This window comes from Panthera uncia (assembly GCF_023721935.1).
Source record: "Panthera uncia isolate 11264 chromosome B2 unlocalized genomic scaffold, Puncia_PCG_1.0 HiC_scaffold_24, whole genome shotgun sequence".
Lineage (NCBI taxonomy): Eukaryota > Metazoa > Chordata > Mammalia > Carnivora > Felidae > Panthera > Panthera uncia.
In genome coordinates this window covers 110,533,994-110,550,127 of record NW_026057580.1, presented here as the reverse complement: position 1 = coordinate 110,550,127, position 16,134 = coordinate 110,533,994, and the positions used below count along the sequence as shown (strand labels likewise).

General features: G+C 45.4%; 1 protein-coding gene across 2 annotated transcripts in view; it reads right to left on the bottom strand.

Annotated features, from left to right (window-relative positions):
• The window catches only part of TMEM181 (transmembrane protein 181), a 52,883-nt gene that overhangs the window by 13,086 nt on the left and 23,663 nt on the right, over positions 1-16,134 (bottom strand). For both annotated transcript variants that reach the window (XM_049654515.1, XM_049654514.1), the window contains 4 exons: positions 13,497-13,607; positions 2,723-2,803; positions 875-974; positions 167-297 (listed from right to left, as the gene is read on the bottom strand). In XM_049654515.1, coding sequence (XP_049510472.1) covers positions 167-297; positions 875-974; positions 2,723-2,803; positions 13,497-13,607 — 423 coding nt within the window. The remainder of the gene's footprint in view (positions 1-166; positions 298-874; positions 975-2,722; positions 2,804-13,496; positions 13,608-16,134) is intronic.

Here is a 16,134-nt window from a genome sequence, read left to right as displayed (position 1 = left end):
CCAAACCATTAGCGTCTAGCAGACCATACTAGATCATAGATAAAAGCATTTCCACATAGCATGCAAGCTTCTGCTGACTGAGGCTGAAGACAGATTCTCAAGGAGAAGTTTACCTCAAGGACTATTGCCAAAGTCTGGACTGGCAGCACTGAGGGCTGGTGCTCACCTGAACCCGTATCCCATGGTACACGCACAGCCAGAAGAGCAGCAAGGCACACAGGAACACAGACTGAAAGAGATCGTCCAGCATGCCTGGAAACCAGCTGTTCACCAGAAAGGAGAGGGGGAAGAACGGATCTGGAATGCAACAGGCAGAAAGGCCTGATGAAGGCAGGCTCACCCCACCCCGCACAGGGCTTCGGGTCCCCTCTGTGAGGGCAGAACTCACAATCACCTTCTCCTCAGGCAGAGCCAAAGGGAGGTAGTAAACTAAAGGCTGTTTTGTTTTTCAAAAAACCTGAAAGCCATTGAACAGATTGCTCCAGTGATCATTACAGAGTGCCGTCTGCTCCCGCCATCCGCTCCTCCCCACAGGCCTGGGAATCCCAGTGCTGCGGCTCTGGAAGCAAATGCTTTCTGAATCAGGGGAAGAGGAACAGACGGCAGTGTTTGCCGCCTTCAGCCAAGTTCCAAGACGGCTGTGTCTGTAGCCCTTCCAGGTTTTAACTACCAAAGCGATCACTTATTTGTGAAAGCAGCCAGGCATCTGCCACATCCCCGTGCAACAGCGCTCATGCACTCTGGGGGATGCTGCTACCTGTTCCTTCAGAGGCTCCCACGCTCTTCTAGAGACTCTGGGGCCAGACTCTCTCTAGGACACCTTCCAGCTTTAAGCCTTAGAGCTGAAAGCTCCAAAATAAAAACGGGCACCTACCATTGTAAAGCAGCAGCAGAGGCAAAAGAATGGACATCCACTTCTGCTCCATCCCCCAGTCTCTCATGGAAAACTTCCGGAGGGAATGGGCAAACAGGCACTGCAGACCAAATCAGGCACTTGAGTTACTGTTTTTGCGTATACCTTGCTTAATATCGTGGTAAGCCATCCCAAATTGATGGTCAGCCAAACCTCGAAGTTGACCCCTTGTTGCACTGCCTGCTGAGACCATCAGTGTCAACTGAGAGGAATGGTAAATGTCTGCCAAGGGGCCATGGGTAAGATGGCCACAAGCTGTTCTCGTAGTGGCAGGTGGGGACAGAGAACATATACCGGCCATAACCCCTCTGCAAAAGGGAAGAGCACCCACCCTCCCCTTCCTGGACAGGCTACTTCTATAAGGCCGGCCCCACAGAGCCACACAGAGGACCTCCCTGGGGACAGGCCACACGCTCCCAGCCATGCAACATCTGAGGATGACTATAGCTTGTAAGGAGGGCACTGGGGGGTCCCCGAACAAAAACCAAGAGAATGAGGCTAATAACTATGGTCACTAGATGTGTATGTTTTCAAACACGTCCCTGAAGAAGGTGTACTGATTGAGCCGTAGAAGTTTCTTTCAAGTACTTTAACACATTACACAATCTGTATAAAAAGACCTGGAGTTTTTTGTTTTGTTTTTCTGTAATCTACATATGCCAATGATTTTCTGAGCAATCTGGACTTCCTGGGCCAATGGGCCATTTCTCCTGGTCTGTTAGGCTCAGGCTCATGTCTCTGGTTTATGAACATAGTGCCCTGGGTGCCAGCTCTTTGGGCCCCAGAGTGTGGCAGCAGCAACTCAGACATTAGAGATGCTTCAAGAAACAGCAAAGATTTCTGCTGACCAAATATAAATGGCACTTCTCCACTTTCCTTTAGTAGTTCACTTGGGGAGCCCAGAGCATGGCTGGGAACGCAATACAATCCCCAGCTCTCTGCATATTCTACTATACTCCAGAGGCCATGTCCCACCCTCCATCCACACCCAGGTCCCATGTCACCACCATCTGGCACTTTTCTCACGTGCCTACCCCCCACGAGCCTATGTCCTGCTGTGTACCGTCAGACTGTAAAGCACCAAGTGATCCTTGGGTGGCAACTGGAGTGGCCACCACCGCAAACACTCAACAGATCTCTTGAATGTCACACCCTCTGCATCAGCAAGTGGCAAGCAGCTGATGGGCAGAACACCATCCTTTGGATGGCACTAAGTACCAAGGCACACCCCCTCCTCCTCCAGTTTTAAATTCTCATCAGCACTGATGGGGGCTTTGTGGGGAACGCTTGTGCTTTAAGGGTAAGCATTTTCCCCAAAGTCACAGGGTGCTTGTGGACGCTGAACTCAGACCGCAAATGAGACAGAAGCTTGCACTTCCAAACCCACTCATCTGAGGCCTGCCTCCTGAAAACACCCAAAGACTGAAAGGTCTCATACGATTTCCCACATGTAAAAACCAAAGAATGTCCCTGCTGTATCTGCCTACATGCAAAGAAGATGATTCAAACAAGTTAGGTTAAATGGCATACAGGTTAAATGACATGGTCTTTGCATTCTGATGAGCATTTACTTAAATGTCAGCGATCTGTAATCACTATTACATGGAAGTTCTTCCATCGTTCTTTTTGCCCTGCAGCATCCCAGCAGACATACAGAATATTTGGTAATATCAGGTTGGCCCACTGGATGGAGCGTCTCAGAGTTCAGATAAATCTCCTGTTTGGGTCATACGTCAGTAATCATCATTCATAAAGTAACTCTGCCCTTGTTAGGATCCTGACGTGGTCTGTCGGACAAACAGGACTTACAGTGACAATGAAGGTAAGCACCACAAAGACGAATCGGAACCAAATTTCCAATTGGGAAAATGCAGGGTCATAAGTCTTCCACTAAAATGCAAAGTAGGAAAATAATTTTAAAAGATATATGCATCTAAAAGGAAGTACACCAGATTATTAATAATAGTTCTGTCTTGATATGAGGCTTTAATTTTAAATGTTCTCTTTCCTTATACTTTCTCATATGTTCTAAAATTTTAACAGTACATTTTTATGTTAAAGAGCACAGACTTAAGAAAATCTTAATTATCAAACATTGAAAATAGTTTTAAATGGTTTGCACTAATGATAAATCTGGCAGACAAATCATTCTGTAATCACAAGAGCATTTTGCTTTTAAACCTGATATTGAAAATTAACAGTCAATCCCTTTATTAGAAAAAGCTATGCTTTCCATTAAAAGAAACAGATTCTTAAAAGATGTGAAAATGTGAGTAGGTAGGATGTTCTAAAAAAAAAGATTAAGTGAAACATACAAATATGAATCTGAAACCAAAAGCACAATGGAATTACAGGTGTCAGCTCTCATGCTGAGTAGATTCACCCCTATCAAGTGTACACCTCACACAGCTGAGGATGCAGGCAGCACATGCCAATGGCAGTCAGAAGGCAGCCCTTCCAACCTCAGTCACCAGCCAGATTTATCACCAGACCCCAGGGCACCGCACTGGGCCAATGAGCCCTAGTGTGTTAATGCATGGAATTCAAATCATCTGAGCAATTAAAAAAAAATCTACTTCAGAACAGAGTTACAGACACGAGATTTACCTTACTTACCTGAAACATTTAAAATACACACATACACACACAGGTAAGTAAACACACACACAACCTAAAACCCTGGACAGATATAATGAAGGACAATAATCTCTGGCTGATAAGAGCGGTACACCCTACAGCTGCCCCAAGCCATGGCAGGGAGGGAGCCCAAGCAGAGCATCACGAACACACCTGCTGGGAGTCCAGGGAGACAATCCACCGGCTGCGATTCAAAGGACAGAGTACAGAGAGGAGAGCTGTAAGAGAGAGACCTGGATACCTGCTAAAGACTGTCCTTGTCACATCTCCACCTGAACACTGATCAGGGCATGAGTGTGAGTAAACCACCTTCCGCTGGGAGAAAAAAATCTCTGAAATGGATCACTGGCACTCACAGAGGGCCAGTAATAGTGCCTGCTCTCACAGAAAAAAACACACAAAGGGGCACAAATGCTCTCACCCCAGTGGTGAGAAAAAAAGTACCCTTAGATTTCATGCTGCTTTGGCCCTATTTAGTGAAGTTTAAAAGACCTAAAAAAAAAAAAAAATCAATCCATTTCCAAGTAACTTGACAATATCCCAGAACAAAGCTCAAGGATTATTTATAAGAATACAAAATCTAACATCAATAATGTCTGGCATTAAATAAAAAATACCACACATGTAACACTGTGTCAACTGTACTCAAAAAAAGAAAGGAAAAAGAAAAATACTAAACATGTGAAAAAACAAGAAAAATGGAACCATAACGAGGAAAAAACTAATCAATCAAAATTGCCCCAGGTATCACAGATGATACAGAATTAGCAGATAAAGACAGTGAGAAGCTGGAGGAAAGTCTGAACATGTGAGGGAGAAACCTGGAAATGGAACAAGAGCAGAATAGACATTGCAGAGATAAGAGAATGTGGAGACATGACGAGAAGTGATTTTAAATGAACTGGAGCAAAAAATAAACAGAACACCAGTAAGTATGAGACGACTTCAAATGGCCTAAAAGATGTATATTTGAATTTCTCAGGGGGGATGGTAAACAAGAGGACAAAACAAAATATGTGAAGAAGTAATGAGCAAAACTTTTCCAAATTTAATGAAAACTATGAAATCACAAATCCAAGAACTCAATGAACCCTAAGTAAGAAAAACATGAAGAAAAGTACACCAAGGAACACCAAAATCAAATTGTTTAAATCAGTAAAAGAGAAACATTTTAAAAGCAGGGGTATAGGGGGAGGAGAGGAGCACCAGCACAGGGGTCAAAGATACGGACAGCATATTTCTTGCCAGAAAAACGTAAGCTAGAAGACATTCTCAAAGTGCTGCAGATTAAAATCACAATGCAATACCACTATACACCTATTAGAATGGCCAAAATTAAAAACACAACCATACCAAGTATTGATGAGGATATGAGGCAACTGGAGCATTCTCATACACAGCTGGCAGAATGTAAAACAATATAACCACTTTGGAAAAAGTCTGTCAGTTTCTTAAACAAACATACCCCTACCATATGACCCAGCCACTCTGATCCTAGGAATTCATCCAAGAGAAATGAAAGCACACGTCCATACAGAGATTTATACACCGATGTTCACAGCAGCTTTATTTATAAGAGTCCTAAACTGGAGACAATCTAAGTGTCCATTAGTGGGTGAATGGATGAAGAAATTCTGCTGTGTCCACATACCAGAATATTACCCAGCAACAAAAAGGAATGAACTGATACACCCAACATCATCAATTAATCTCAAAATAATATGCTGGATGAAAAGTAAGATTGTGTTTATATAAAATTCTAAAAAAATACAAATGAATCTGTAAGGAAAACAGATCAGTGGTGGCCAGGGGACAGAAGGTAAGAGGAGGAAGAGACATGAGGGAACTTTTAGGAAGTGAGGGGGTATGCATATTATCTTGATTTTGGTGACTTTTTCCCAGGTATGTATGTATGTTAAAAGGGATCCAATCTGGGGCGCCTGGGTGGCTAGGTCGGTTAGGCGTCCAACTTCAGCTCAAGTCACAATCTCGCAGTCCATGAGTTCGAGCCCCGCGTCAGGCTCTGGGCTGATGGCTCAGAGCCTGGAGCCTGCTTCCGATTCTGAGTCTCCCTCTCTCTCTGCCCCTCCCCCGTTCATGCTCTGTCTCTCTCTGTCTCAAAAATAAATAAAAACGTTAAAAAAAAATTTTTTTTAAAGAGATCAAATCTTATATTTTAAATATGTGCACTACCTTGTATGTCAATTATGCTTCAGTAAAGCCATCAAACAAAAACCAACAATTAACAACCAATGTTAATGAGAAAGTAGCAATTATGAGCACTGATGGGGGTATCAATGTGAACAGAATATTCAAATAGAAAAAATACAATACGTATCTTAGCTGAAAAAAGATTTAAGACATAATCAAGAAGAGAAAGAAAAAGTGTTAACGTTAGGCAAAAAGTCACAAAATACATTTAAAGTTAACAGTGAAGAAAGTAAGTTTTTCACCTTCAGGAGACTGTAACTCTTCAGAAAGGAAGTAACTATGGACCCCCACTGAAGGAGGGAAATTCTGTTTTAAAGATTGTCAAAACAGTATAAAACTCACTCACTTTCAAAATTAACACTAGAAAACAATGCATTATCCAATAAATAGAACTAAACATAAAACATGCACTTTAGTTCTAAGCTAAGAGTTCAGAGGAAGGAGGAAGAGGAGGAAGGTGAGGTAGAACAAAGACGGCACTAAATTATGGCTTCACAGTTGTGCCCCGAGCACTGGGCTGACAGCTGATGCACGGTGGATACTCAAAACTGTACTGCACTCAATCCAGTCTTCCTTTGCTCCTGCTGTACCTTTCCCTGTCCTTCCCGATCCAGGGAAACCATGTTCACGTAGCATTTATCTCTGGGAGGATGCCTTCACTAGCAGCAGCTGAGTTCCTCGGAGACCGACCAGCCTCACGGCTCAGTCTGGCATTCACTTGTGCCAAGGGCTCGAAAAGTCTTTCTTTTCCTTCAAGTGAGCCAAGAAGAATGCAGGAAGTTCAGAGAACATGGCCCTGGCCCCTCCACCTCAAACAATGGATCCAGTGATGCCAGGCCCACTGGGATTCTGTCAATCAGTTGGCCAGTGCCTGTGCCAGTGCCATGATTAGGACCACAGCCACTGCATGGACCTCATTCTATGGAATTAGGGAGTTTTGTCTTTGTGTTTTCTTTTAAGTGTGAATATGTATATTTGAAATTAAAAAGGAAATAAATAAAAGAAAATAAACAGAAAACATTCAGGCTCTAGACATTTACTGTGAAATCTTCAGAGCCATCAATCCATTCACTGGCATGTGTGTTAAGGTCCTTTGGCCTTCACAAAGCCGCCTTTGTCCTTTCAGAGATTGGGCTCACCCTGCAATACCACAAACTGACTTTGGAACAAGTATCCATTTTATGCCCTAGGCCACTTCTCCCTAATCAGAATCTAGAGAGTTTTGGTCCAGTTTCTCCATTCATCCATTCAACATTTGTTGAGCACCTAATCTGACTATATGCAAGCAAATACGATGTCAAATATGGTACAGACAGGAAACACTAACAAACAAAATCAGAAAAATGCCTCCATGAGCTAATGTTCTGGCAGAGAACATATACTCTATGATAACCTTCAAGCCCTTTGACTAGGAAAGCCACAGGAACACACAGGGGTGGGGGCACATTGGGGTACAGGCTGCTCAGGTAGGTGGTATTCCCAGAAACCTAATGGAACTGGTTCACAGCCCAGGTTTCCAACACTTGAAAACCAATATAAAAGATTATACACAGAAATATCTGGAGGGGAAGAACTTTTGTAATGTCCTATTAGAACAACATATCAAGAGTGATCCAAGAATCCAGTCAGTGCTTATCAAAGTGCTGCCTGCTGCCAGACCTCTCAATTCACATGAAAACTGGAGGGTGTCCACTGGATGGAAAACTGAAGGACTTGGGAACATTAGCTGTTGTTTTCATCTCATCTCCCAGTGAAAGGCTGTGGCTTAGGAAGAAAAAGAAGGAAATGAGAACAGCTGGCTGCAGTGTCGCTCAAGAATCAACCAGAAGGTATTTAATTAGAGGGGAAAATGCCCAGCTTGGCCCTGAAGACAGGGAGCTGATGTGATGCGGGTGGAGGTGTTCACAAAGCTCAGGAGAAAATGACAGGCAAGTGAGTAAAAGCAATCTCCACCATGTCTAAAGTCTACACTCCACTGCATATGCAGAGCATGGCCAATAGAACAAACCTTTTTAAAAAACAACAGAGATAAGCGCTATCTCCCACATACCTTAAGGCCTGCAGGGTGGTCTTGACTTGAACATGGTAATGGGATGTGGGCAAGAGGTACTCAGAAGAACAGCTGATAGAAGAAGCAGAGATGGAAGGACTGCCACTCTACTTCAAGCAGATATGAATGTAAGTGGAAATCAATGAACCAGATGTTCACGGAGTATGGGAATGAAAACAAAAGGAGCGAAATCAAGCTTCTCAAAGTAAGGGTACATAGCCTCAACAACCACACCAGATGGAAGATAAAACCCACACAGCAGGCAAGACAGGAAAAGGGCATCAACCATCTAGGTGTCTGCTTAAGGACAGACGTCTTCTGCCAAAAACATAGCATGTGAATACTTGGGGCCTGCCCTCGTGACGATTCTCTCTCCCAGTAGGCTGGAGTAGCAACCAGGGTAATTTTCACCCTGAACACGACTTCTATCAATGAGAAAGAACTGGGGAAGCCCAGGGGAAGATGCCCACATGGTCCTGCAGCTCTTGAGGAAGAGCCACAGCCACCACCCCACACAGGGAGAACACAGAACTCAAGTCTCCAAATGCCAAAGACTTCCTAGAAAACACCAAACAACAGGAATAGAATAATACATCAAATTCTGTCAAAGAAGCAAGGACAGTCTAAAGAAGGCGGTTAAACAGGCACCAACCTGCTGAGTTCTGATTTTAATCACATATCTTGTTAAGTTTTTACTGAAAGGTAACATACCTATGAAAACCTGTATGCATACCCTAAGTGTACAACTCAATGAACTGTCACAAATGGAACACACCAGTGTGGACAGCATTCCGATCAAGAAACAGCATCACAGCACCCCAGAAGTCCCTTCCCATATGCCCCTTCAAGTCACTAACCTACCCAAGTAACACTAATCCTGATTTAACGGCACAGATTCATTTGCCTGTTCATATAACTTATATAAATGGAATCACACACTGTGTGCTATTGTGTTCATCATTATGCTTGTGAAAGTCATCCCTAAGGCTGCACGTAGCTGTAACCACTCCTCCTCATAGCCATACATACTCCATTACAGGAAAGGACGTGCCACTATGAGCATTCCTTTTATTAATGGGTACAGTTTGGAGCTATTAAGAACCATGTTGCTAAGACATGAACAATGAAATGCATGTCTTCTGGTTGATGTTTGTGCATTTCTGGTGTATCAGTTTACACTTCCACTAGTGGAGCACAGGAGCTCTGGCTGCTAGGCGGCCTGGCCAGCTTTGGCATCTTTTTGACTTTGTTATGTTAGCCATTTGGTGCATGTATCATAGCATCACTGACATACTTTTTAAATGTATTTCATTTGTTACACTTCGTTTACTTCTGAGAAGGAAATGAAGTCAGCTTATAATAAAAAGACAGATTAGACAGGAACAAGTTTTAAAGTTTTTTAAATGGCAAAACTGTAAAGAAAGAGGGCAAATAATCATACCAGAAACCTATATCAGCATATTAATAATTGTCACAATTCAGCATAAAACTGGTATTTCTGAAATTTCCAGCAGCTAATAGCAAAAGTGAAATGTGACAAGCTATATACCTTTCAGTCTCTAGTAAAAGGAGTTTATAACAAATGGTCAAAAGGAATCCTATATGGAGGTTTAGATCAGTGTTCACAACATAATGGATATTTTTCAACAGCAGTTTTATAAAGATACAGAAGTACTTTGGGTAAGGTTCTCTGATTTCTCAATGCATCTCTGTATGAGGTTTAGACATAACAGTAAATTGTGATTTACTGAGGTAGCTCTTCAATAACTAAGCTTCTTAGAGTGAATTGCCAGAGGGTATCTTGGACTTCCTCTTTTAAATATCAGTTGTCTCAGGAGCCTTTTAAAAAAAATAATTTTCACATCTGATTATAAAGGTAATAAAAAGCTCATTATTAACACACACACACACACACACACACACACACACACACACACACAGGGGCACCTGGGTGGCTCAGCTGGTAAAGCATCCAACTTTAGCTCAGGTCATGATCTCAAGGTTCAGGAATTTGAGCCCCACATCGGGCTCTGTGCTGATGGCTTGGAACCTGGAGCCTGCTTTGAATTCTGTGTCTCCCTCTCTCTCTGCCCCACCCTCCCCACCTTTCTCTCTCTCTCAGAGATAAATAAACATATTTTAAAAAAAGAAAAGAAGAGGGACGCCTGGGTGGCTCAGTCGGTTAAGCGTCTGACTTCGGCTCAGGTCATGATCTCACGGTCTGTGAGTTCGAGCCCCGCGTCAGGCTCTGTGCTGACAGCTCAGAGCCTGGAGCCTGTTTCAGATTCTGTGTCTCCCTCTCTCTCTGCCCCTCCCCTGTTCACGCTCTGTCTCTCTCTGTCTCAAAAATAAATAAACGTTAAAAAAAATTTTTTTTAAAAAGAAAAGAAGAAATCAAACAGTAAACCCACCACCCAAAGATAGCTTTCTAGAGTTTTCTATAATAAAAAATATTAATCAATACTTTTAATTCATACACTTTTTCTTTTCCTTTTTTAAATCAATAGCAGTTTGTGGTATTTAATATATTTTGTGACTAGTTCATTATTTTAACAGCTACAGAAAAACTAATCTATTTATTTAACCAGAACTCTACTGAAATACAGATTACCCACAACTTCCTGCTACGAAAAACAGAAATCTTTGTGTACATTTCTAATTATTTCCTTAGAATAAATTCACAGAAGTAGAATTACTATGGTTAAAAAAGAACATGCACATAAAGGCTTTGCTACACCACCTAGCTGCCCCCAACACTGAAATCAATTTACACCATTAAACTGTACGAGAGAATGTATGTCCTTGCATCTCACTGACCTTAGATGTTATTTTTCTTGTGGGTATTTTCACCACTTTCCAGGTTAAAATAAGACATTTCTAGGGGCACATGGGTGGCTCAGTTGGTTAGGCATCCGACTTCGGCTCAGGTCATGATTTCAGTTTGTGAGTTTGAGCCCCATGTCAGGCTCTGTGATAACAGCTCAGAGCCTGTAGCCTGCTTCAAGTTCTGTGTCTCCCTCTCTCTCTGCCCCTCCCATGCTCTCTCTCTCTCTCTCTCTCAAAAATAAACAAACATTCAAAAAATTTTAAAAAAAGACATTTCTTTCTGAATTCTCTGACCCTTGGGTTTATAAGCAAGGATAAAAACCGAAGTCCGCTGGCCATCTGAATTTCTTAATTTGTGAAGTGCTATGGTGTTATCCTTCAATTCAACCCAGATATATTTATTTCAAGCTTAACTGTTTCCAGGCACACTGTTGGGTACTGGGAATACAGAAATGTACAAAAATGTAGAAAACTTTTAGGTGACATCCCTCACAAATCCCAAGGGTCTTATGTATTAGCATTCTGGACTTCCTGAAGAGCGCCACCCAAAACAAAGCTCTGCCTATTGGCATTCAAGGTGAGCTGTTCTGACGGCAACTTCCTCATTGACTCCCCCAGTGAGATCACATCACCTGCCTTCTTTAGCAACAGTGGAATGACATGTGCCAAGTTTATCTGAGATATGTATCAAATTATTTGGGAAGAAGTCCCAGAGAAAATAAAATAGATACAAAAGATGAAAGGAGAGAACCTCAATCAAAAACAAACAAAAGAAGAGTCCAAACCCATGTAACAGGGTCAGGGTGAACTAAGCCTGGGGGAGAGCTGCTGAGAACTTTGGTAAAGGCCTTCAGGGGGTGATGCTCCTATAAAGATGAAAAGGAGAGGTCCCCTATCTGAGAAACATGGTGCTCTTTGTTTTCTGCATTCTTGATTCCAGGTAATTCTGAAATAGCAAAGTCTAAAGCACAGATGATTAGCACAGGACAGGATCAGCAAGGCTGAGCTTGGGGCATCTGTCTCAGACCCTGTGAACTTGAGGACACAGGCAGAATGCTGGCCAGACTTTCTGAGGACAAAGCTCTAGGAAATCTTCATACGACAAAGAACAGAATCCAGATTCAAACTCAAAAGATCAGGAGAGGCTAGACCAAGAAGTCAAAGCTGCTGAAAAGAAATTCAAGAGCAAAGTGTTAAGCTCTGAGCAGAGTCTAAGAATTGTTACAAACCAACCAAAGAAGCAGAGAATGAAAAAGGCCAGACTCAACAGCAGTTACGGTGGAAAAAGTCCAAGGAGTCCTTACCAGCAGGCAGCACACAAGCCGACAGGTGAGGAGGCTGCCAGAGGAGCCAGCTGTCTGGTTCCAGCAGCACCTGGAGGGCCACCTACTCCTTCTGCCTGACAAGCAGCCGTCCCCTCAGCCAGGCTGACACGGGCAGCCACAGAAAGGAAACCCAGGAGCCCGAGGGGCACAGAAGCCACCCGAGGGCCATGTCAAGGAAGAACCCCAGAGGGACCGAGACAACATTTTTAAATATCTGCAAAGCTATCACATAGGTACAGAATAAAAGTCACTTCGAGGTAGTCTGGAGACAGAAAGTGAAAAAATAAGTAATATGAACGCTAACAGGTGCCATCTGTTGAGTGCCTACGATGAACAGGCACTATGAATGATTCCGAGCCTGGCTGACCTCCAGAGGCCCCCCGGGAAAATGGGGACCACAGGCACCAGTACAGAGGTGGGGCGGGTGAGGCCGTGCATGTCAAGACCGCAGAAGAGGGCCTACACATCAAACCTCTCAGGAGAGGGTGCCCGTCAGTCCACATAAAAGCCCTCACATGAACGTTCACAGCAGCATTATTCATAAAAGCCCCAAATGGAAATATCCCAAATGCTCATCAAGCAATGAGCAGACACACAAGATGCAGTCCACCCACACAGTGAACCGTCACGCAGCAGAGAGAGGATGAAGTGCTGACATCCTCAAGAGCACAGATGAACTCTTGAAAATACTATGTTTCAGGAGAGAAGTCAGTCACAAAAGACCACACATGGTAAGAATCCAGTCACATGAAATGTCCCCGACAGGCTAATCCACAGAGACAGAAAGAAGGTGAGTGACTTCTCAGTCCTTCAGGGACGGGGGAGGGAGGAATGGGGAGTGGCTGCCCCCAGGCTGCTTCTAGGGGATGTGAGGTCTGGCTCAATAAAAGGCTGCTTTTCAAAAGGAACCCATTACCACCTTCATTTGATCCACAGGCTTTGTGAGGCAGCTAGTTTACAGATAAGAAACAGAGGAAACAGAACCTGCTCATGGTGCCAGGATCTAAACCAGCTCAAAGCCATACTCCCGGTCACTGTGCTGGTTATACCGTGGAACAAACGAACAGAAGGAACAAAGAGGTTGATTCCAGCAGGGCACAAGACCGGGAAGTCTAACCCTGCAAGCTGCACACCGGGTGGGCCCTGTGAGAGCAGTGCCCGAGCCTCACCACAGGTCCCAGCGGAACCCGAGGGCAGACCACAAGCAAGGTGAAGGGGGTCCCATGTGTTCGGCTACCAGGAGGGTGCACCTGACAACCTCTTCCTGACCTTCCAACTGGAAGGCTACTCTCTATTCTCTCTGTTCTGAATCTCAAAACACCACAAAGGCTTTCTAACTTCATGTTGTTACTTTAAGCTATTCTTGGTTCCGTATATTTAAGAAATTATGGTTTCTCTATAGTTTTTAAAAACTGTGCGTGTCTGCCCTGTCCCAAATAACAGGATTTCAAAGCTGACATTTATTTCAATCATTTGGCAGAAGGCTGGGAACTAAACAAGCCATGGAGACACTGAGGGCAGCTGGCATACTTACTGTAAAGTTCATTTCCTTGATGGCTAGCGTCAGGTGTTCGAATCCCACAGTCACGGTATACTGAGTGTAATTCAAGTAGCCGAGGTGAGCCACAATAATTTCTGCACACTTCTGCAAAGACACAAGGAAGAGCTGTGTTTTTAAAGCAAGCAAGGTCGGCTCCCCCAGCAATTGACCCATGAAGTAACACACGACAACGACACAGGAGCACAATGAACCACCTCCAGGGAACTTGCCAGAGCCCAGAAAAATTCAGACATCAGCCAAAAACAATTCTTAGAAAGAAAAGAACCAAATGGGTATTTTTGGAAACAAACAAATATATGGTTTATAATCATTAGAATCTTTCTACTTTGGATGATTCAGAACAGTGTCACCCGCATAAAAAAGGTAACTACACAATGCAAACCTGACGTTCACACAAATACAATAGGGTGGGGTGGGGGGTGGTGTAAGCCAAGACACAACAAATCAGACCCCCCACCCTCACTCTTCTCCCTGCTCACTCCCATAGCTGCTGCACAATATACAGAGTGGACTGCATGCCCCCTCGCCCCAATGTCTGGTCCTTCCTACGCAGAGCCCCTGTAGTCTCTGTTAGGAGGTCAGGCCCACACCTAAGACAAAGGCTGTGGGAACAATGGCTAGTGTGATCACACAGGTGTGTGTGCTCATCTGTCGGCCAAGAGCCCCATCTTCTGTCTTGTACAATTAGGAACCGGCTCCCCTCTATTCACTGGGGGTGGTGGAGCCCTCACTCAGGATGGGGATGTTTACTCAGTGGCCAGGCAGGCAGTGACCTTGGCACAGCCACGCCGCCTGGCACACCCCCTCAGAAGTTCTCTCCGTGTCTGACAGCCCAGTCTCTGGGTGGCACCTGTGACGGCTGTGGCTTTGAACAGGGCAGTCACCCCTACCACTGATCAGAGGCTCCCCGAGCTAGGAATGTGTGAGGTCAGGGTAGGAAAACAGATCTGGGTGTTTGTAAGAAGCCTTCAAAAGATACGAGGACAATCTGAAGGCAGGGGTGCTGACCTCAGGGCCGGGGAAGAAGTCAGAAGAAGGTGGTGTGCATGCCTTCCCTGGTCTCAGCAAACCCAAATCCACCTTTTGTTCCTCAAAGTCAGGTCACAGGAGGACGTATGGAAAGAGGGGCAGCTAAGTCCTGGGTGTGATCAGGAATGGAGAGGATCGCACTCGTGAAGGTATTCATGTAGCACAGGTGACCACTTCTTACAAATCTGGACTTTCAGGGGACGTTTACGTTAACAACACGGTTATACCTCAGGCTGTACATATCTTCAGGTTTAAAAAAGCTGTAGTGAGTCCACCTGATGATCTGGGAGGGAGGGGAGGGGGTCTGAGTTCAAGCTGTGGTTCGAGCACCGATTACGATGTGCTTGTGCGATCACTTGATGAAAGCACAGCAGCCTGTCACCCGCCCGGTGCGGACCACTTGCTACCCGAGGCAGACAGCGTTTTCTCTTCACATCAAAACAAAGGCAGCGTAAAGGGTGGTTGATATCTCTACAACATAAAAAATCCCATCTTTTTTTAAGTCAGGGCAATGCTCCTGGGAGAGCTAGGGTGGGACCTGCACAGACAGAACAGAAGAGAGAAGTCCCCAAGGCGACACAGCGTAAACTGAAGTAGGGCCACCGACAGGAGAGGGGAGACACTGCGGCGAGGCACAAAGGGCCACTGTCAAGGTGCACAGTGTGGCGGGCAGTGCCACAGCAGTACAGGCAAGCAGCCTCGCAGGCGGCCTGGCACTATACAAGGTGCCCGAGTCTTCCTAGTTGGCCTGACACCTTCCCCAGTTTCAAAGGGAAAGTCCCCCATCCTGGGAACTCCTCAGTCCTCGCAAACCAGAAAGATTAGTCACACCAGCCTTAGGACGAAGTCACTGACCGCCTGCTCGGTACGAGAAAGAGCAAGGCCAGCTGAGGACGGACTCCAGCCTGCCCGGGGGTGGAGGCAGGGCCGCGGCCTGAGCAGAGGCCCTTTCAGACCCCGCATCCATCATCCCTCCCGTGTACTGGGAGCTAACACAGCACCTACTGGACACAGACACGGCAGGTGCAGGGCCCCCATGGGCACCGACCCGCAGGCGCTCACATATGATATTCGACTTGATCCTCGCCACTTTATGAGGACGGTCAGGGAAGGCGTAACCCCACCCTGCAGTCAAGGAGAACACGTTACAGGCCGGCCCAGCCCTGCTCCAGTGGATGATTACAGAGGAGGCAGAACGAGGGTCTGGTCACTTGTGTTTCCGGAGCAGCACCTGCCAGGCCCATGAGGCCGACCCAGCGGGCAGAGCTGCCACGCGGTCCCAGGGAGCAGGCCCTGGCAGGGAGGAACCATAGATGCGGGCCAGGGAACCACAGACGGGGGCCAGCCATCCAACAGGAGCCCTGCCATCTGAATCCTTTCCTGCCAGGACAAACAGTCCTGCTCTTCACTCTTCTCAACCGGGCGGTGCGTGGTTGCTAAGGATACATGCTGCACAATAACAAACCACGAGCTGAAATCCTGCCCCGCCCCCCCCCCCCCGCCCGCGCACCGTGAAGAGCAGCACCGCTCCCCCTGTACCCTGCTCCCCCACCCCCGATGCGTGATTCTGTCACTCGTCCGA